General features: G+C 38.5%; 1 protein-coding gene across 1 annotated transcript in view; it reads left to right on the forward strand.

The window, feature by feature from the left end:
* The window catches only part of LOC140232045 (uncharacterized), a 50734-nt gene that overhangs the window by 3246 nt on the left and 23347 nt on the right, over nt 1–24141 (forward strand). The window contains exon 2 of the mRNA XM_072312197.1: nt 3564–3650. Within this exon, the coding sequence (XP_072168298.1) occupies nt 3564–3650 (87 nt within the window). The remainder of the gene's footprint in view (nt 1–3563; nt 3651–24141) is intronic.

Genomic DNA, 24141 nt, shown 5'->3' on the forward strand with positions numbered 1-24141 from the left:
ATTCTTTCATGGTTGATATTATTTTCTTTTGTAGGCGATTATCGATAATCAACAAATCAGGCCATTGCGTCTCCATCTAGCCTGAATTGCATGGCAGCTTGTTGGAAAATATGATTGCTAGGGCATGATTAACATTTCATTCTCAGTACTTGCTTCTTAATGGGAGGGCACTTTAGGAATAAGATTTGTATGCTTACAGTGCACTTTATTTCACACTTTTGATCTCAAAATACTCCAAAACAACTCATTATCCTGGTAAATTGCGTCAGCCAGACGAGTTTCTTGGTAAACCCTTTTGATGTACATATACTGCAAGCAATTTCCAAATGATGGAAGATGAATTTTGAGCCCTTTTGAGAACTATGTATTGGTTTCCAAAAGAAAAAAAAATGATAATGAAATAAAAAAGGAAGCAGATCATAACACCTAATTTTTTTCACACAGATATGAGCTCATTTCAGCCAGCAAAGTCAATAAACTAGATCCTTTTATCTCCAGGTGATTTATTTTATTTAACTTTTTTTTTTGGGGGGGGGGGGGGGGGAGAGGCATGGGGGAACATAAAGTACACAAGAGGTTTATGTAGCACAGTCACATTTCATTTGTCTGAAAACAAATTAACCAGGGGTAGATCTAGGATAAGGAAATTAATGCATGACTACTGTGACACAAGGTTTTTATCTTCAAATCACATTTTCAGTATTTAAAGGTGGCAGGAATACAATAAAGGGCTACAACTATTAATACTTGTACTTATCAGTCATAACTGTCATAAGACATGAACCACTCTGTACATATCTATAATCGCAAGTGTTAATTATAAGTGATATTTGCATCATGAAAAGTTTGACACTGAAGGTTTTGATGCTGATAGATGTGTCAAGTTTAAATCTTATTTGCATCAGAGCGCTTCAACTTTTATGACATGTGAAGTGGTGATGTCGCCAAATAACACATATTTCCTCAGTCTGATGTCAACAACAAGACCCCCAGTTGTTAGCTCTGACAATGAAGAAAAAAGCTTTTAATCAACCTTGCATTTGTTTCCTCATAATGCAATGTAGTGATGAATTTGACGTAAATTAAATATAAGACAATCTTGGGCTTCAAAATATGGTCAATATCATATTTCTGCCAAGTTTAAGTACCCCCCCCCCCATTTCTGTCTTAAAGTGAAAACTGCAAATGTACAACAACTTGTAATTACATATTCTTTCTGACAGGTCTGAGTATGATTGAGGAAGTGAGTGCAAATGAGATTTTTCATAAGTCTACATTTACGCCAACATCATCTCCAGTAGTTTCAGATTTCGAAAGTGGGTTAACAGTTACTATCACTTTTGAAAAGTTTGATACAGAATGTTGAATGAGACGTCCTGGCCCAGAGTTTTTTTTTAAATCTTCACAGTACTACCAGAAATCTAACTTTCGGAACAAGACCAAGCCAAAGACCCCCCCCCCCCAAAAAAAAACAAAAACAAACAAACAAACAAAAACAAAAACAAAAACAAAAACAAAACAAAACAAAACCCAAAACAAACAAACAACAACAACAACACACACAAGAGCAACAACAGAAGAGAACAAAGCAAAGTTGGAGGGGGAATGAGTATTATGCTTTTCCATACACACTGTATCTTGATGTTAACGATGGAATGCATAGAAACCTTTCCACTAGAGTTAAGTGCTGATGCAAGAAGTATGATGTAATTCATATAACAGACCTCCTATCAGCCTGCAGTGTTCATCATAGAATTTGAGAAGCTTGCTAATGGAGCCTAATGGTTTCTGTGAGCAGAGTATTACATGAGGATTGAAGTGGAGTGGAGGAAAATAATACCTGAAAGTCATAGCAGTACTTCTGATGGTACAAGCCATGGCATGCCTTTTGAACAGTAGTCTCTAGCATGATTTTAAATGCATCTTATATGTTTCTGTCTATGTCAGTTATGTATGGTCACTGTAGAGTACAAATGAACCATCCAAATTTACAATTGTAATGATATTCAATTTCTTCACTTGAACTGTTTCTTTTGATATGACACAGCATGCATTCAGTGTGTGTTTTAGGTACATTGTACAATGCATGTTCTTTATTGATGTGTTGCTGCTGTTTTTTTTTTTTTTTTTATAGAAGAAGAAAATAGTCATAAGATAATGAATGTTAACAAATAATAATCTTGGGAGCAGATTTAAAACAAAGAGAAGAATAACACTTTATATATGCTAAACTAATGTTGACTATGTTGTGCTCATGAAATTATGGAAATGGGAAAGGCTTACAAAAGAGATTCTCCCTTTAAAATAAAGTCTTTGTATCTGGAAGATGATGTATTTCACACATTTTGTTTTGTTCTTTTTTTTTATTTGCTGATGTACACAGAGAACAGGGTGGTCACACTGATGTTTCCACTCTTCAATTTTCCATCTGCTACCCTTGGGTGATGCTGTCTCAGCTTTTTTCCCCTTGTCCCTCTCTGTGTCTTTCTCAAGTTTATGTCTTCTCTGTTGCCGCAAACTAAAAGAGATGCATCACGAAAAAGCACTTTCTAAATAGGATTTGAATAGAATATGAAGTATAAAAAAGTATGTGTTATGGAACCTCATTTATTTATTTTTTATTTTTTGTCATGAATACAAACATGGCATTATACCAAATTGCATGATCTAATATGAGCATAGAATATTGCCTGTGTTTTGATGGAAATTTATCCAGAGTTTCTACATCTGGCAGCACTTAGTGTCCTCAGAATCAATGTGAGAGTGATTAGAGCACCTGTGTTCTGCAATAACTAGGTACATTGTACATTGATGCATCTAGAGATACAAGCATTTCTCAGAAAACTATGCATATAGAAAATAGCCTTTTGACCCATGGAAGATTTGTGCAGTGGAAATTATCTTACCATGATTTAATCCTATGATGGGGAAAGATACTGAAAACCGATTTAATTCAGTTTGTATGCACGAAGTCAAGATATTAACCAAGAATTGAGAGGGAAAGATTACTTTGATCTTCTAAAATGTACTGCCAGTTAATAAATTAGTTTAAAAATGAACAATCAGGAGGCCTTTGAAAACTCTGCAACTGCAGTAAACAATTTCATATAAACCACAAAGGGCACAAATAAAAGTATTTTTTTAAACAATATACTATGAAAAACTAGCAAGGAGTAGTAAGGGTTTTTATGAATAACTACACCACCAAATCACAGAATTGTGGTTTTCAGGACTTGTATTACTAAAGCATGTAAAGCATTCTCTACAATGTATGTATGTGAACGTGGCAAGTAAATCTTTAATATGCAAATCAAATTGGCATCTGGGAACCACACGTGCATTTCCTCGATGCATGGCATGGAGACTGAATCTTCTGGCTTCTTCTCGACATGTTTCACTATAATTACTGGTATCCGGGGGCGCAGCACGTGTAATGCTGTACGCCAGGATATGGCGGAGTGGGCGGAAGCCAATGAATTCTCGCAAAGCCGTTGTCCTCCCCCGAAGGACTCAAGTCCTGATCGGTTGATACATCATGAATTTTTATCTCATTTTTTTCGCAGGATGCCATCGAGAGGGAGAACAGGCGCAGACTGAACCAGGAGGGGGCGGCCGAGAGAGAGGGCGGGGATGAGCAGAAGAACGAGGAGGTAATTATTGGCCGACTTTTATTATGATCATTTTACGAGGCCTCATTCACAAGATTCCTGGCCGGTTTGAGAGCGGTCGTGATCAGAAATTAGTCGGAATTCTCATCATCTTGCCATGATATGATTGGATACATTATCAATTCAATGCATACCTATTTCTAACATTGCTTTTTATATCAAGATCTTTTGTTGTTGTTGTTGTTTTTTCTCTTTTATTTACAAAATACATGTTTATGCCTCCGCTCCAGAGGGCATTTTGTTTTCAGGTTGTCTGTCTAGATGTCCCTCCCCCCATCTCAGTTTTATTTCCTATGTGTGAAATGTAATGACTTCTCAATACCTAAACAGGCAACTTGCAAAAGTGAATTGTATAGATTGCATGAGGTGGATACATGGCAATATTTCGGACATATGAACACATGCTATATGTTTCTATCTCTGTCTGTTTGGCTATAGATTCAGATTCAGATTCAACCTTTTATTGGTCTATGATGGGACATAGAAATTTTAATTTTGTTTCCATTGACATTTGTACATTAATCATGACAGTACATACATCTCACATCACAGTTACGTATATATGCATTTCTATGAAAGTTACAATGAACACAAAAAGCACCCTACAAATCTATTACTAGTATTCAATCATACACGTATATAGAATATATTTTCTTTAACCCCATAAAGCCTGGGCTACTTTGACCCTTCACAGGTCCCAGAATTTTAAGTTTGCAGATTGATGATATGATACTACGGACAAAACTTGTGTGAAAAATTCAAAATGACACAAAATAAAATTGTAATCTTTGAAAACTACTGTATGTAAAGAGCTACACGTGTTTATTTACATGTACACACACACAAATCTTGAGGCCTTGAATTTAAGCTATGTAGAATAAACATTCTCTGACAGATTAGACACACTAAAAAAAAAGAAATAAAAACTAATGAAATGAAGGTGATTATCTTTGTCTTCACTGAGCTAGAGACGTATATCTCAGCCTCCAGTGCACAGCTGTACATCCTTGAGAAAGCACTTACAACAAACGAGTACATGGTCATTGTCTGAATGCATAACGTCATTGCAAGTAATTGCGTGCATATTCAGCAATTTGTCAATCAGTTGTAATAACGACGGCTTGATACGAGAATTCATTAATTTGAAGCAGAACTTGAATATACTGCTTAATATCGAGGGCATGAGAAAACATTACAGTCGTTGATTGCTCTTGGGAATAGACCTATACATGTTTGCTAATTGAATGCAGCCATCACCACGCATCACCTTTGTTTGGAATTGTATGTAATTTTTTCCATCCAATAGGTATTAAAATGAATCACATCAATCACGTACAATGTACTGTCTCCTGTCTAAAGTTCGTCAGCAGTTCTTACTGCTCTCGGATTGTGGTTGTCTACTTTGTGACGCAGTAAGCATCGGTCCTGATGAATATATGACTTATTAGGTAATTGCAGCTCTGTTACATTAGAGACATGTTTAGTAATAAGATGATTCATTTCTATAAACCAATGAAGGTTACATGACACATGTCATTGAATTTGCTTGACTTCAACATTGTACTGGTATTGATGGGTTTAGCATACTTTTCGCAGTTATTGACCACGAACTTCTCTGTAGCATAAAAGCGTACACCTTTGAATATTATGTATATGAAGCACCATGTGGTACCCTTGGGTACTGCATTTTATGGCGCCATCTCGTGTTGTGAAGATTCATAATTACACGTCGTGATCATGGCTGCCAAAGTTTAGCACTCAACATGAATGATCCCAATACCAATTCAGCCCTGTATGGATTTTTTCTTCTTTTTGCTGTAATTACAATGATGATAGTACCTTTTATCTTTTCCAAAGATTTTATTTCAATTTTGAGAAGTAGTTCAGTGTGAGATCATTTTAACCCGTTGAGGACGAGTCCCAAGTATACTCGGGCAGGGTTCTGCTGGAAATGCGTGTTGTAGCAAAATCAGCCCGTCCTTAACAGGTTAATCCACAAAATGTGTCAAATGATTACTGATTTTACATCATGCGTGGATTGGTATGCATTATGCAGTGCAGCTGTCTGCGTGTGACACTGAGTGATGAGCAGCCCTGATATTATTATGCTGCTGCATTGCTGAGAATGTAAACTAACTTTTCTTTGTAGAAAGCACAAAAACTAAAAAACTTAAATTCACCCAAGTCTTGCTAGTCCAGAGTACAGCGCAAAAACAAACAAAAAACAACCATCCAACCAACCAAATAAACAAACAAACAAACAAACAAACAAACAGATGATTCAACAAATATGGCATATTTCTGTTTGGTACCCCAAGACTACATCTTCTTGCTATAGTTATCCAATGCCATTCATGTGCACAAATCATGCACACATACATGTATGTGTTGTAGTACTTCACATTAATTGTTTACCTCATGAACATATTTGCTGCTGATGTGCATTTTACTATGTGTCTAAATCTATGTCTATATCTTCATCTGATGTGAACATGTTGATAGTAGCTGTGAAGATTAAAAGGTGGGACATCTTGCATAGTTCTTGTAAGCCTGATATAACCGCAGGGTATTTCTTTGTTTTCAAAGTCAATGGCACTTTGACATGTTTGTCACAGGAGGGTTAGAAATGCAGAAACTTCAAGTTGCCATCCTAACTTTTTTTTTTTTGTATTTCCTCATCAATATACCATGTTATAGGAAATATCAGGTTAGTATTAGTTTAGCCACTTGTTGTATATATATTAAATATCAGGGAGTCATGGAATTGCTATAAATGCACACATAAAATTTTGTTGTTGTTATTGTTTTATAGAAAGAAAGAAGAGGGAAAAATGGGGCCCTATGCAAATAATTTGCCCCAGACAGCACTTAACATAAAACAAACATATAAATCTTAGAGAGATATAAACAAGATTATTAAATATACCAAGTCTCCACGAGGCAGTTCATATCATAAAATTTTGCAAGCTCGAGTATGCTGCGGTAGGAACAGGAACATCTTGAAATTTAACAATGGCACATCACATTAATTGGCAGGTTTGCCATCTCATTCTTTTTATAAGTGTGTGTTTCTTGGCTTGCATGTTTTTTTGTTGGTTTTCATTGATTGAAAAACAAAAAAACAAATCACAATAAATATGATCAATTAAACTTTATTGTGTGTAAATATTGATTTGTATAACCAATAGCGTAAATTTACTGTCACTTTCACTTTGCAGTTTAAATTGTTGCTGAAAGGAAAGCAGAAAGAGATGTATCATGCAAATTTATATGTAAAACAAACAGGTGCTACCCAGAGAGGCCCTAAGTACTGTATGTATGAAAAGTCCCCAAGGTTCATTTTAGAGTGTGCTATCTTAATTGGAGTTTTATACAAACTGTAGCATTTTCAGTCATGGGTCTGCAACGCTGCACACTGGCACTAGTCCGATGGTCCCCGACCAGTAAAAATTACTGTCTGACCAGTGAAAATCGCTGTCGGACCAGTAACTTTTTCGGGATTGAACCAGTGAAAAATGGAAAAAACTGGGTACCTAGTGGTTCGACAGACAAGTCAGACCAGTAGAAAAAAAAAAAAAGCTTAGTGTGTGGTCATGGGTCTGTATGTATGTTAAACGTAAAATCTTTCAGGCAGATTCTGTAAGCTTCCCATTCAGAGCTCCTGTAGAGAATCAACATTCATTATGCTAATTATTTCATGGGAAATGCGACAAGTGTCGCTTCAAAGAATTGTGCAGGACTGGATCCATTAGCAGGAAATGATGTAACCAGACATTAATTAGAACCATTGGGTAATTAATGATTCACTGTCAGTTGTTAACGTTTTCACATGTAAGTAGAAAACTAATGAGGCGTCATTTTCGGAGTAGCCGATATGATTTCTTTAGGAAATTCAGTTTCAGTGCACAAAGGGGCAGCTTGTATATGTACATACAGTTGAACCTCTCGTATCCGGACAAGTCGGGACCGGGGCTCGTCCGGATAAGGGATTTGGCCGGATACGGGAGACTCAATGCTTTATACATGTACATATACATACACATGTACTGATGTAGCCCATTGTAGTACCACATGTAGTAATGTGTATACTGCAACCTTTTCATTGTTACATTTGGGGATGTTTCGGGATGTTGAAATGTCTGAAGGTAAGCAATTTGGAAGGAAATTTGATGCAATGTATGTTAATCATATTGGAAGTAATATGTAATTCATGTGTGTTTGGGTAGGAGTTCTCAAGGAGTTGGGAATCCCCCTTTCTTCCCGTGATTATTAAAAAAAATCACGGCGAGATTGCGTCCGGATGATAGAGAGATCCGGATAAAGGGAGGCCGGATAATAGAGGTTCAACTGTACATGTACATGTAGCATCATTTTAGCCCATATCCTGTCTATCTTTATCATTTTACAGCATTATTTAATGTGTTTAGTCCACACAGACATCTAAAATGAACAAAGATATCCCTACAGAAAAAAAGATAATAAATAGAAAAGAGCATGTCTTTTGAGTTGTATGTAGGCATCAAAAAGCGACTATTTAGGAATAGTTCATGGCAGTTAATACTGTTGAATTGGTGGAGATGCTACATGGTAAGTCTAGAACCATTTCAGATTTTGTGGAAGAGGGTATGATATATCCACCTGGTATTAGTAGTTACCCCCTGCAAATATCTACGGTCTGGTGCCATATTCCATGAGGCCGGAGGCCGAATGGAATATGGCACCAGACCGTAGATATTTCCCGTATTTCATAAGAACAAGCAGGGGGTAACAATTTTATCTTTTAGTGTAAGTGCTAACCTTCTTCTCGCTGATTTCCCCTCGTGAATGATGTTGAAATCGCCGGCTGTCAGCCATAGGCGTACGTCTCGCGAGCTGATTACTGTATGCGCGCATACAAATACGTACACGCCATAAGATACTGCAGTAGCCAGATCAAGTTGCTGTTGTCATTTATCAAGCGTCTGGTGGTCTCAGGTTATGTGCGTAATACGCTTGAGGACTGCACGCTGTCCATTTGTTTTGTACAGGATTAGCGTGCACTTTCCTATAAGCGTCTTTGGTACACGCGCAGCTAGCTGTGTAATATCATGACGTCATATCACGGAATACGGAAAATATTAAGTGGTGGATTTAGCGCATGCGCACAATATGACCTTATCACGTAATATGGGATATATTCAGTGGTTGATTGACCAATGAGATTACAGAATTCACCATCACTAAAAGATAGTAAGGATTATTCTGCAGGTAAAGTGTATAACCATGGTCGGATTGGAAACGGCAAACTGGATGATGGCAGGACCAGTTTTTAGTCTGTAATTGTGGTTCCATGACATTTGCTCCTGCAACAATTGCTCCCTTTTAAACATCTGCACACTATTAAAAAAACGAACATAAATTGTAATCACAAACATAACCCTAACCCTTATCGTAATCCACATGTCAAAATAAACCTGAAACCTTATCACAACCCTAACACTATCCCATGGAAACCCTTGGAGAAAATAAGACCAGAGCAATTGTCGCAGGAGCAAATGCTGTGTCAATGTAATTATACATGAATAGCATAGACAACCTGCTTTTACACAGAATTGACCCAAAACACACACGCACACAACCTCCCCCCCCCACAAACAAATTCTTGATATATTATACACACCCCCCCCACACACACACACACTGACAATGTATGTATGTAGACGACAAGTATGTAATTGATTTTCATTGCTCCAAGCATAGATGAGTGGTTGTAGAGTACCTTGCATGGAAGTTTGTCTTTGACTTTGCGGCATCTTGCAGCTCGTGTCTGGGGAATGGGGAAGAGGATAGGTTATGCTGCCTTGTGCTGTCTGCCATCCAGCACTGTCTCAAATGCCCTTTGGCTTTGTATTCGTCTCTTCTTTCTTCAGCGGAGCACATGATGAGACTGGTAGATAAATATGGCACCCTATTCCTTCTCCTCCTCTTCCTCTTCTTCTTCATCTTGTTTTCTTCTTCTTCTTCTTCTTCTTCTTCATCTTCTTCTTCGTCAATTTTACATCTTCCTGTCTAATGAATGCCAGAATCACATGTCACCATACAAATGTGTAGGTTACAGCTTTTGTCAGTATGGTATACAGAGCTCTGTATTCGTAGTGGCATGTAAGAACACAATGCTTAAAGGGGATGGCTAGTAACTGATCAGTGGGAATCAGTAAGAATGCTGGGGGATGATTGTTCCAATCCTTGTGGGATTCATTTAAGAGTACATTATGTGTGAAAATTATTTGCTTCAGAATGGTCTCATATTCAAGTAATGTGCAGTTTAATCACCCCGTCACTGTACAGGCATGCTAACCTGGAAATATTAAACTGCACATTACTTGAATATGAGACCATTCTGAAGCAAATAATTTTCACACAACAATAGATATAATGTACTCTTAAATGAATCCCACAAGGACTGGAACAATCATTCCCCAGCATTCTCACTGATTCCCACTGATGAGTTACTAGCCATCCCCTTAAAATGATTTTAACCTCATGTACATCATCGTCTAAAAGAAAGAGGTGGTCAATATAATATTCTGCCCTTATTATCCAATATCTAAGACCAAGATGAAACAATTCAGAATTGTTCTTATATCTTTGTCTTTCCAGTAATTTCCTGATTACAATTCACTATGACCGCATTGATATGAAATAGGACCGCAAACTGCAAATGTCTCATGTGCTACATTCAGGTCCTCTTCAGGTGATCTGGAGAGTCAGAGGTTCTTACCAATCTTTCCAAAGTGTCTTCATTACCATGCTAAGATTATTATCACCAACCAAAGGGTCTTAATTACCATTCATCTTTCCGGTTATTCTCTCGTTCTGTCAACCCTGTTTTCCATATTATCATCCTTTTCTGTTCTTCCCTCTATCCTGTTTTCTGTATTACCATCCATTGTTTGTTCTTCGATCCCTCTATCCCGTTCTCTTCTGTACATGTACATTGTGTATAGCCATCCATACAGCGATGCATCTGTCTATCTCTCCATCCCTCTTTCCATTTAATCTGTACACTGGTTACTGCGAGCGAGCGAGTGTTGTCAAATTCTACAGCTGTTTCGCCTTCAGGTCATCTTTTGTTTACAAGTCAGCGTCCTCGGTCTCTCTTCCACTAGCATGGAGATGGAATGTAGGAAGATAATTTCCAAACCATTATCTGCAGAGTTTAATTTCATTTTGCCACACTCTTCATAACTCATGATAATACAGCCATTTTGTTGTGGTCATGAATGCGATATGAAAATCAGTGCACTCAAAAGAGCTGCAGGCTAGTGCACGATCAGTGTGTTTATAGAGCAGTTTCACAGAGTGTATTTCAGGAAGGTGCATTTATAGACTGTCTCTGTTTTCTGTGCTCTTGTGTTTCCTATTCTCTATTCTTCTGAGGTCATTTTTTTTTTTAATGAAGAAAAGAATCCCCACTTGTACTCGCTGTTTGTACATGTACAACAGTAAGATGTAAGATCACATTGGGAAGGGGTCTATAGCAGAACATGGCTCATCAGGGCTTGAAATGACAGCTTGTATTAAAAGCTATAGTGAAGAACTGTAAAAGTGGATGTGTTTGCGTAGTTTGTTTTTTTTTTGCACCAAGTTGGTTTAGATAGTATTTGCATGTTTTTGTTTTTTTCATTCTGAGGAATCAGGACATCAATTACAAGAATATAATAATGGCCTGCAAAATATTTGTGTATTTTTATTCTGGAATAATACTGAAAATTGTTGTGACAAGAGTGACTCACTGAGCACTATTAAATGGATGTGTAGTTTGAGCAAACCTCCAACACGTGCTGTTAAAATTCACCAGTTGCCAACTTGAATGCCAATTTGTGAGAACTGAAGTCAGCAGAATGCTTTTGACATTTCTTCCTCTTAATTTAGTTTTCATTCTATCGCCTTTTACCATCTACACCAACGAGAAGTTGTGACTTTGGGAGGAGAAAATTGTCGTACACCTGCGACAAACGCCGTATCCCACACTTCGCTAGAAAAATGACACATCAGAGCGCAAAATTTATGACTTAGCTGGAAGCGTGCTGCCACGTTTTGCATTGAGAACCCTCACTGCTGAGAACTCATGAATTTTTGTCACGTTATGTTCACTTCATGGTAGGATAACTCCTCGTCATCACAAGTCAGATGTGAAGTGAAGCTAACCAGCCAGGGTAATGTTTGCCTAATGTCTGTAGGCAGTGCCAGTCTTCCATGGAAACCATGTTCACAAAAATGCTAATAAAAGAATAAGATTGGCATTTTCCTAGGTGTGGTAATATTGTTTTTTTTTTTTAACACAGTGTGAGAGGGTTAGGATCTAAAATATCACAAATATTAATAGTACAAATGTTTGAAGCTTGAATAGGTCTATTTTGAATATGGATGAAGCATGTTTCCTGCTTTAATCTGCCCTTGATAATTTTCCCTGTATGAAAGCTTGTCACCCTGATTGAAGACACGCGGGCATCATACTCGGGGCTTTGAATTCGGCATACAGCAATCAATAGCAAGGTCGAAGCTGGATGTAAATTTTAACACCTCTCCCCCTTCTGTCCACATCCCATCTCTCTGTTTGTGTCAATTCCTCTCTTGTTTGTGATGGCATCGTGTTGCGTCAACCGGAAATGGTTCTTTCCAAATGTGCCATGCTCTGTTTATCTCCAAACAAAATCCCAAAAGAGGAATGTGAGATGAACGTTTTTCAGCTTGATTTTTTTTAGCTACCTTTGCCTGTCTGCCATTTGTCATGAATATGCTACCTGAGAAAGAGAGAGAGAGAGAAAAAAAAGGGGGGGGGGTGAGGGAGAAAAAGAGAAATCAGGTACTGCATGAGAGTACAGTCCCCTTCTAATGGGATAGAAATTTATGATATTGAATAGTGTGCTATATTTGCATTTGACACTTTCTCTTTCTTTCATACCACCACAATACATGTTGTCTGAAGATGAAATGACATATTTATATCAGCATAGTCATGTTGATTCAGCATTTTTACATCAGCATGCTGAAAATTTGTTTGTCAGAAGCAGTTATGCAGAAAAGAAGTCTCACAAACTCTAATTGAAAAAAAAAAATTGTCCGTAAATATGATGAGAATTAAGAAATTGAAATCTATCATGGTCAGTAACTACAATATAAGATGTGTGAAATTACTTCATACTTTGCGTGTTTATAGTCAGTCCATAAAGAGAGAGGAGAATTTCTGGCTTCAGTTGTGTTATTAACACAGCTAGAATTTAGTGTACGATCTACAATTCTGTAAATGTTGTGTGGACTGGTCAAATTACTCTCAGTTTCAAGATAATTATAATTGAGTACTTTGACGAAATCAAGAAAATTTCAAAAGCATATCAGCAGCGAGTTTCTAAAAAATGGTTTGTTATGATATGAATTTGTACAATAGACAAGGTTTGGTGATGTCAAAAATGTGTACCAGAGGGGCAAAAACAATCTCATGTGCATTAAGCACATAGCTCTGACGTATGCGTACCACTTACCCACATACCATACCTGCCTGGCTGGCCTGATAATATGATGGGACGTGGGATGAAACACTTACCTGCTCGCTCCACATAATCCAGTTTTTGCCTCTCAGCAAGTTGAGCCTTGACTTGATTTCTGCCTTTGGAGCCTTGTCTATTCTTGCCAGTAAATGGCAATGCACAATGCTACTCAAATATTCATGCATTGTATATGACATGATTGCTAATGTATTACCTTTGGTCTACTTGTAATTTAGGCAAAAAAAAAAAATGTTGCATTGGAGTAACGGGTCACTGAAAAATTGGGTAGGTAGGTAGGGATTTTCTTTTTTTTTTCTTTTTTTTTTTTTTTAAATAAATCCCTCCCAAATTCTCCCCCGGCTCTAGTACCCTCCTTTTTGTTGGCAACCGCCCCCCCCCCCAAAAAAAAAAAACTAGTGCAGTGAACCTTGCCTAAATCGAACTTGCATAGGTCAAATATCTTGATAGAGTATGCGTCCATGTTGGAAACAGACAACGTACTGATCAAGCGAGGCGCTAGATCTCTCCTTCGTACAGCGCTGTTTCGTACACACACACACACACACATGCAGTGAGCTAGCTACATGTATGTACGACATTGTGCAGCGTACAGCGGGTTCTGTCCAAAACACTTCCGGTCCAAAACACTTCCGGGTTTTTGCGATCGCGATCGCAATCAACAAGATACTTGATATCGATAGCAAACCCCCCCCCCCCAAAAAAAAAAAAAAAAAAAACCAAAACAACAACAACAACAAAAACATAGGGTCGGCGGAATTTTTTGGGTTGGGCGGGTTACGCCAATGCAACCTTTTTTTGGGGGGGGGGGGCCTTACTGAGTGCTACAGTATACTGGTATGCACGGCTCAGCACACGCATGACCAACGACTCAAAGGGTAACTGCCGCAGGACAGCCGTAAATCTTTGTCAAGTCTTTGTACTTGTCATGGCACTGTCTAAATTTTAGTAAGCATAGCAAGAAGCACCACCTAAACTATTACTTCCCTGAAGTCACGCTTTCCCTGGTTTGGTACCGTTTGTTTGTTTGTTTGTTTGTTTGTTTGTTTGTTTTTTCATTTAAGTATTATTCATTGTTCCTTCTTCGTTAGGTAGAGAAAAAGAAATTCTCATGTTGGCTCTCTGTTGTTTCAGATCACTGGCAGATGTTCTCATCAAGGGTCATATCACCAATGTCTTTATAGTAATTCCCTGTACTGATTGGTTATATGCCATATTTACTGCAGAAGAAAGTGGCTGTAGTATTACTCTGTATTATTCTACACATCAGACATCAATACCCAGGACCACAGGATTATATTGAAAGCATTATTATTCCTTGTTTCTACCTTCCCCCCCCCCTCCACGTTTATGCCTCATGAAGAGGATCTTATCCCATGCTATGTGTTTCGTGCCCTTGTGGCTGCAATCAAGATCGAGGATAAAGTCTGACTACCTCTGTATTTCGTGGTTGGTTAAATCGGTTTTATCCTTTCCTCTCCCACGTAGCCTGATATTATGCAGAGGGCTGGAGGTGTCCCACGCTCACGCTTGCATTGGTGATATTTTCCTGTTCATCTTCACTTCATCTGAAGAAAAAAAAAATGAAGATGGAGAATGATGCAAAATTATTGCCTATTCCTTTATAAATAAGAAAAATAAAGTACCTCTTTATTTATTTATTCATTCATTTATTTATTGCACAGCAAGATGCAATGAGGGATAGAGCTTTAGTACTTCTGGATTTTGTGTCTTACACTAATCCACTGGGAATGCTGATGGCACCATTTGATGAATCTATTTTAGTTGTTAACCCTTTAGTTTTTGGACATGCTCTGTTAGCATTGCGGACAAATATGCAAGGTTGATTGAAAAGATGGCTGTAGGAGTCTCTTGGCAATACATGCATCATACATGTATGTGATATGCTGTGCAGATTGCTTGATTGTTCAGACAAGACATATCTATAGAGAAGGCTCCCATGACCAGCTACATGTATAAGCAGTAAAGTGCTGTCACTTGAAATATACTCTGTGTGGATGACAGAGAATTTAATGTTTTAAAACAAATGGTAGTACTTGTGTGATGATATTGGCAATACAAATTGTATGTCTGTTTTGTGTGTGTGTATACATACGTGTAGGCTTGTGTGTATTTGTGTTTGTGTGTTTGTTCGTATTTCTGTACATTATGGTACATGCTGTAGTATGGGTTTTATGGTTTATTTGTATTAACATACAGGAAGAAACCCCATTATGTTTTCGAGCTTTCTCATTCGTTATTGATTGATTCCACTAACTTCCACTTTGAGCAGCTGAGGTATCTCAAGGGTGCCGGGGGCGCCCAAGTAGGGCCTACCCATTAACGTTGAGCACCATCAGAAGGCCCAGCTTCCAGCAGAGGTCATCATGCCAGCCCATAGAATATGTGATGGCATTTCCATCATTAACCATGATGATATTGGTAAATTCTTCTTCGTTAAGTGAACATTTCCCCCTTGGGCCCAGAACATGACTATTTTATGACTGCAATTAGGAATATACTTTGGGCATCAATTTTTGGAAGTAAACCTCCAGCACAGCCTGACTTAATCTGCTCCTCTTTGTTTTAGTCTTCTTGTGCAGGCTTTTTTCCCTCTTCCATATCTTGTCATTTGTAGGCCCATTCACATTAAAGCAAGAGCTGTTTTTTTGTTTTTGTTTTTGTTTTTGCATCGCATTTTTGGCATTGCGATGCAAAAATCAGTTTTATTTGCCACCATTCCCTAATGGCTTATAAATATATAATGATAATAATATATAATTTTTAGTCCGAACACAACCATCCTTTTTAGAATAGCATCCACCACTTGAAGATTTTTTCTCCCATCAATTAAAAATCTATTAGGCAAACATACGTATATATTTTGAATGCTTCAGATGCTCCAATACCTCTCTTTTGTACTCTTGATTATATAAATCTGTCATATGTGTGATGAAGAATTATTTTTCTAAGTGGTTCTTGTACCCATATGAGATGTTTACAAAACATGTACAAACTAATATTTGTTTATCTAGTAAAAATGACAGCAGAAGAATTGCGCATGGGATGATGAATTTTGGACATATTCATTGGATTTTATGAGGTTGTTTGTGTGAAAGGAAATGCATGCAGGCTGTTATTGTCATAAATCAAAAAGTGAGCAGTATTTTCCCATTAATCATTATAGTTTTATCATCAGAAATGTAGTCAGATTGTATCCAATCTGTTAGTGACTCATCTGCTCATCATATGATACTCTCTCTTTCTTTCTCTCTCTCTCTCTGGCTCTCTCTTTCTTTCTCTCTCTCTCTCTGGCTCTCTCTTTCATTGTATGGGTACTGTAAAATCAGAAATGTTTGCATGCATTTTAATTTCACAAATTTCGCAAGAGTGGAGATTCACAAAATTGAAATGTACACCAAGGTTCTTGTCTACAGTACATGTATATCCATAGAATGCCAGTGAAAAACTTTGTCGGCTCTAATTCACAGTAATATCATACAGTGCAAATATCTTGCTTTACAGTACTAAGGGGTAAAACATGCAGTTTGTCTAAATTGCATTAATGCAGTAGGTTTTTTTCTTATCATCAAAAGTGATCATATGATATATTATTGTTGTTGTTGTCATTTTTTTTTTTGAGGGGGGATATGTCTGAAAGAGGTTATGAGTGGGTATTTGTGTGAAAAAAAAAAATTGTGGTTTGCAGACAGTTTTATTTTCCCTTATCAAGAAGTATGCAGCATCATGTTTTTTAGTCATATTTCATAAAGAAAATATCCACTAGTGGCCCATCTTGCTCGTCTTGTGATTTTCTCATCCATCTTTTTCTTTTTCGTTTTGTAATCTCTCTCTTTTACTCCTTTGCTGTATGTTCCTCAAGCTCTTCTTTTCTTGCATCAATTCTTCTGCAAGCAGTGGTCTGCGTCTCCATGGAGACTGATAAAAGAGAGGTGCAATACATCACACACAGCCATTTATCCATCACAGGAAACCATCATGGCTGTTTAGTTCATCAAAGCATGGACCTGATCGAAGCTGAAATATCTTATGGGAATTATCCCTGCTGCTAGCCTCTTAAAGGTGTGATAGGAAAGCCTGAGTGGAAAATTGTGCCTCTGTGATAGTGATTATCTTGCAAAGATACTATTTTTTTTTAATTATTGCATCTTTTGTTGTTGTTGTTAATCAAGGGTCATTTTTGTTGAAATGTGCAAAGTGTGTCTGGTAGTGGTTGGATTTTGATGATCCGGGTTCTCTATATGCTGTTATTTTCGTGTACAGATATTTTCACGAATGAGGAGGCCATAGCCGTTTTCGTAAGATGTTGTTTTCGCAAATTGACGTAAACACTTAACGTAAATGCACTATTACCCAAGCGCATGGAGACATTTTTGGTGTTGTTAAATTTGCGATCCAACTGTGAATCGTGAAATTCAGAAAATTAAACCCTCGCGAAAATAACAGCTTATACAGTATTATGGAACAATGAAGATTGGCTTAACCATCCCCTGTTTACGACTAACAAAGTAACAATAACATATTTCAGGTGTGTGCTGAGAAGAGGTACGGTAAGATGTATTGGAATACACATGAAAATGAATGCATGGGAATGATCATAGTCACAGTTGTATGTGTACATTTTGTGCAGAGTCAAACCTGTGCAAACGAAAATGCATGCTGGGATCATCCTTCACGCATGTGCAGTTTGTTGCGAAATTTGGCTAGTTACTCCCAGGGTGTGTACTTTTGCGAAGTTTCGCTGTAGTGTGAATGGACACTGGTGATTTTGCAAAGTATCAGTTTGCAAAGTTCCCCTCTGAAAATGGCCCTGTAGATATCATAGTGACAAGCCTAAATTCCAGAAATCCAACAAAACTTGCAAAGAATATGATTTCATTCATCATCACATCATGTACAATACACTTTTGATAGAGAACAGGAAAGGAACTCTTTTGAAGGCTGTTCCTGTTTACTAAACTTAAAGTAAAGTTTAGTAATGAATTGTGTTTGCCGACACACACACAGCCAAAGATCTCTACTAGAGCCAGCCGTCACTGATGAGCGTGCACTTCGATACACATATTCGCTGGCTTCAGGCTGACGTGCGTTATTTGTGGTTTTCACTAGTGGGCAGCAAATTGACATGTTTCCCCACGGTACTTTGGCACAGCCAAAACTGTGATTTTCCCTGCAACTTGGGGACAGCCAATAGAAATGTGAATGGTCAGTTAAAAACAGAAGAGAAAAAGATAAGTTGCCTCCCTTCTTGGTTGGGTGGGGGGGGGGGGTTGAGAAAGAAGAAGAAATGGACTCTCTCAAACAAGTCTCTTTTGACCTACTTGCCCAATTATGCAGATTGGTTACAGGACTTCAAATCCGTTAGACATCCAAAGACTTGTGGACTCCACTTAAGATGGCAAAAGCAGAAAATGGAAACCACTTCTTCTGACTGTAATTTTGTGCATCCCAAGAGAGTATGCTCCTTTGGTATGATCGTGATGGATAAGAGGGGCATATTTTGGCAGCGATACAGGAGTTGTGGCTACATGTGCAGTGTAAACATGATCGAGAGATCTTCTGTGTACGGTCTTCTTCGAAGCTACATCAATTATTAGAGTTCTCGTGGCGGCGAGGCAGGAAAGAGAATTAATGACTGCGTCAATATCTAGGGGCACATCCCATCTTTCTAGCTCTGTTTACCAGCTGTAGGAGTCTGTCCAATATCTTCAATACAGAACTGGGAGTGGGGGGGGGGGGTGCTCTGTCATTCAAATTGTCACCTTTTCAATGTGTGTTTTTTGTGTCTTTTTCTAGAACTGAGCTGAAAAATGTATATCAGTGGACCTTTGTTCCATACACACTCTGCAAATAATTCTTGTGTTCAGGATGCTATCACCAGCTGCAGCTGTATGTATAAGAGCTAGAAGATTTTATGCAAAAAGCGGCTGTAAACTTTGTGCTTGTTTTGAGCAGTTAGTATGGAAATGTGTCATACACTGCACACTCTGTGTAAAGCTATGGAATAATTTTACAGACAGATGAAATGCTCATTCTGTGATGTACACATGCAATGACATGTAAAATGTTGGAGATAAGTCTTTTTGACATTTACGTAAAAGTAGAATATTGATCAAAATTGATTGTGTCCTCTTATGGAAAATATACTCCTCTCTTCCACTCAACTTACCAGGTAATTGTGTAAATTGAGTCTAACCTCAAAGCTGAAGTGCATGTATGTGGGCGTTGCCCCCCACAGCTACTGCAAGCATTCGCACTTGGGAACCCAGTTAGAGGTTCCGACAGCATTCTTCATTTGAGGCGTTCGTTGGCAACTCTGCATCTTGCTTCCAAGGGAAGGCTGAACCAAGGAAATCTCAGCACATTCAAGATAATGGCTTTCCTGTAGCACTGACGCTGGAGATCTCTCCAGTAATTTAGATTTGAGTCTCAGCGGGAGGCTGAGAGTGTGTTAAATTTCCCTGTCACAGCCTTGATATTCTATCATCTTAAGCATGCTTCAGTCGTGAACAAGGCTATCTGATATGTTTGACCTGATTCAAGCATAATATTATACATCTAACAGAGTATGTTTTATTCTTCTTCTTTTTTTTAAAACTCAGAATGGTTCAGTTTAGAGTTTTACATGTCTTTTAAAAATAGTTTATAAGGCATTGTCGCATATTTGTTTCAGGTGAAAAACAAAAAACAAACAAAGTATAAAACAAACTACATTTGACCGCAGAGAAAGTGGTGTTTTGAAAGTCAAAGAGTGTAATGGTTGCAATCTAGTGTCATTTGATACTGCATTATGTACATGAGTACAGCATCCCATTGGGCGTAAGTGGGACTGTTTCCCTTCTACGATGAAATCTATGAAACAAAAAGTCCTGGATGTTATTGGCGAAAATGAAACAAACAAGACAAAAAAAATGTTTTAACTAGAAATTCCCTCAAAACAGTCACCGTCGTAGATGTCGAGAGTGGATGCGAGAAATCAGATGTGAACATGCTTCATACAATGTATTTCTCATCAGCCTCCGTCTCACAGAGTATTGAAGAAGTGTCTCTCTCGCAGAACGGAATCGTAGCCCCGGGGAGGTTTAATGTATTCCAGGAACCCTACTCTCGCTTACTGCATCAGTTGCGCCCTCTCGTGCAGTGGAATGGCATCTCCCTGCTCTTTCTCGAGCTCTGCCAAACCCACACCGCACTCTCCCAGCACTCACAGGCTGGTTTCAAAATTCATCTTCCACTCACCCATTACGTCGGAGAGAAGCCTGAAGACCTGGTATTGCTCGAATCAGCGCCTTATTCCCTACCAACCCCTCCTCCATCCCCCCTATCCCCCTCATCCCCCCCCCCCCCCAATTGCCCCATTTTCATAATCTCTTTTGGGTCCATCTTCTGCCTTTGTCATTATAGTATGGATTCTGATGCTACACTTATTACAAGTGGGCTGCCAGGGAGATCCATTATTGTTTGACGTAATGCTGTGTGACCCCCCTTCTCCCCCATGAAAGAAGGCTGCCAGAGTTAAAGGCATCCATTTGCAGATAAAGCCAAAACCCAGCTTTAGTGCTTGAAAATACAGATGTAGTTCTAAAATGTGAGTTAGGGGTAGAAACAACAAATGATTTTTTTTTTTTTTAAAATCAGGATAATCATTGTCAAGTATTGTCATATATATGAAATGTGATCAATAGTTATAATAAAATTATTTCTAGATTAAACCATCTACAGTTATGGTTTAGTAAGAAAAATAGTGATATCTCTTTGTATTTTAGATTTTATTGCGAAATTTTTATATGGTAGGATGTTTTGTGATGTAACTGACCCACACATATGCATCAAATGTGATAACTCGAACATTTTTAAAATCACTGCTCCCAATGGTAAACTGCACCTTGTTCACATTAATCATGTGTCCCTACGTGCCTTCTGGTATTCTCACGTCTGCGAGCTTACTGTAAAAGTGAAAATTTTCACGGTGTTGAAATTTTCATGCATTTCGCGCAACCTGAAACTAGCGCGAAAATAAAAGCACGCAAATATTTTTGTTTACCATGTGTTCCAGTAGTTGATGACTTGATTCCGCAGATTTAAAAACATGCGAAACTCTTCTTACCCCACCGAGCGCGAAAAAATTAGTTGTGCGAAAATATCCACTTTTACAGTAGATGAAACTTAATCATTCGTACACGATATGGCTGTCCTCTTGTACAGGCTCTTTGACTTCCATCAAAGTGTCTGGTGTTATGAGCCAAAAATCTGCCCACAGTACATCAAATTTCCACTTCCACTTGTCTTGTAGTGGCCATATGATGATTACATATCACCGCTAGTTTTGTACTACACAGTAGTCCCATGTAACCTATATTTGTGTTATAGTGCTTTCAAGGACCTATGTCCTCTACAAGCAGGTGTGATTTTCTGCCTACTTTATAAGTCTGCACCATCAAATACACAGAGGGAACATAATACATGAAACTTTGTGTTTATTTTTTTTACAAACCTATTAAAGCAGGTTGAGATTTAACATGCAGCGTACAAATATATTTTTCCTCTCTCTGTCTTTCCCTTTCTCTTTCTTTCCGTTTTCATGCCAGTCCATTATTCTGATATGATTCACAGCCCTTTCATGGGATGTACCTTTTGTGAAAGCTCACCAAATTGATTGCCTTGTGACATAATCCAGTGCCATGTTTACAGGCATTTGCACCAGCTAGTGAAAAGTAAGTCAATGCCATATTCTGCCATCAGCAATGCTCGCTTTCATTAGCTCGCTTCTGGTGTAGGCTATAGATGCATATTGAAATGTACTTGATTGACTGGGGGGGGGGGGGGAAATGGAAATGATTAGTATTGACGAGTGATGGCAAATATTTCAATGTCCAGGTACAATTTGTAAACAATGCTGCGCATCATGTGATTTGTTGTTGTTGTTGTTGTTGTTGAGACATTTCATGTTCTGCGACAGAAGTTTTTGGTCATTTGCTTCGGCATGCCACATAGCCCAGGGTACCGTCATATTCCCAGTTTACGCCATTGGGCAGCGTCATCCTGTTTTCTTTTAGGTGGACAGTGGAACACACTTCTAGCATGGCCTGGCCAAATTGTAGTGGTCTGCAATAACAGTCCCAATGCCAGTTCATCTCTGTTATGCAACTATACAATAATAATAGTAAGCTCGATATGATTTTTATCTTGAAAAGAATTTTGGACAGTAGTCCAGATAGAGACAATTGTAATCCACAGGTTTTGCCAAGTATTGCATAATTTTGTTTGTGGACCAGTAATGCAGAGGGCAGTGGTACTAGTGTTGGTACCACTGAGCGCTGCTGCTGAGCTGCATGTGCATGCACTGCTTTTACGTGTTTACTGCCACTATAGGGCAAGACATAGCTATCAATGCTGTTTGGTACTTTTATCAAAGAGAGAAGAAAAAGTGTCCAATTATGTGATTTACTTGATATAGTATTCATTTATTGATGTGCTAAAATTATTGACACATCAAAATCTTCTTGAATAAAGCACTAAAAAATTGTTTTTACCCATTCTTTAATATAACCCAGGGTAGATCATAAAGATAAAAGAAAATGGTGAATTTTAGCTGTTACACCTGGGGTGCCAGACACTGCATCATTTGAATCAAGAGAGGCAATATTAGTTATGTAGTGTCCGTGTCTTAAGGGCTGAAACCCTTGAACATGTCTATCCCCCATCATGCCTTCGATGTAAATATCATCGTATTGGAGTGTCCCGCACTTCAAGCAGTCGTAAATTGTGTGTGCATTTGTGTGCGTGTCTGTGGGCTTGTACATGTACAGGTGTACGTATGTATGTTTGTCTGTGCTAGTCTCTTTTCCCTCCCCTCCCCACCACATGTGCACACAATCTGCACATGATGTACCATGTGAACGGGCAATTTTTGGATTGCTTTCCCTGCAGTCTTCGCAAAGGGTAAATCTATAGTTGGCAGGCATCATGTTTTCTATGCTATGACTTCAACGTGTTCTTTTCCCTGCCTCCTTTTGTGAAGTATGTTTTCATCACCTTAATTGCAAAATCTTGTGTGTGTGTGTGTGTGTGTGTGTGTGTGTGTGTTAGTTAGCGCTGTCCTTACCTTGCCTCTTTTCATTTTCATCATTGATTCTTCCTCAGTGTTCAGTCTGTTCTGATGTCAGCAATAAATGTGACTCATTCTGCCAGCATGAATGAGGGTCAGACTACTTGTATTGCTTTTCTTCTTTTTTTTTTTTTTTTTAATTTCCGAGGAAATGTTAATTGAGACTTGGCATAAACAATTTCTGTTTAAGTAATTTTCTGTACTGACCTGGTATGAAGGTTAAGCCCCGGTCACACAGCACTCCACGTCCAAATCACGTAAAAAAGAACTATGAAAACCTGATGGACGTGGTCGTAAGTGGTATTTTTGGGGTCAATTTTGGTTTGGCCGTGATTTGTACGGGGTATGGCCATTGGCGGCTGTTCCACTGCTGAAGCACTGCCTAAGCACGGCTAACCATGTCCAGCCACGTGTGTGTACGCGGAAAAATTAATTTGTCAGCGATAAGCCGCTAAACACACGCTTTTTCCCGTGATACCAACGAGTAATGCGTCAGATAACCGTGCTCTGCCCATGACAGAATGCTAGACTATCACGTCTTTACCGCGTCTCCCCAAGTTTTAATCACTGCCGGAACACGTGAAACACGTGTGTTGCACGGCTTTACCACGTGTGCTGCCCGTTGTTGTCTGCGGAATAAAATTTTGAGCAGTTCAAAACTTTTTACCGCGTCCGACACCGTTCAGATTTTCCCCCGCATCCTGCCACGGCTTTAAATCGACCGTAGCTCGTCTTAAACTCGACATCAACGCAAACAACATCGTCTGCTTCATGGGAGACCACTTTTTGACATGTT

Source organism: Diadema setosum, chromosome 8 (genome assembly GCF_964275005.1).
Source record: "Diadema setosum chromosome 8, eeDiaSeto1, whole genome shotgun sequence".
Lineage (NCBI taxonomy): Eukaryota > Metazoa > Echinodermata > Echinoidea > Diadematoida > Diadematidae > Diadema > Diadema setosum.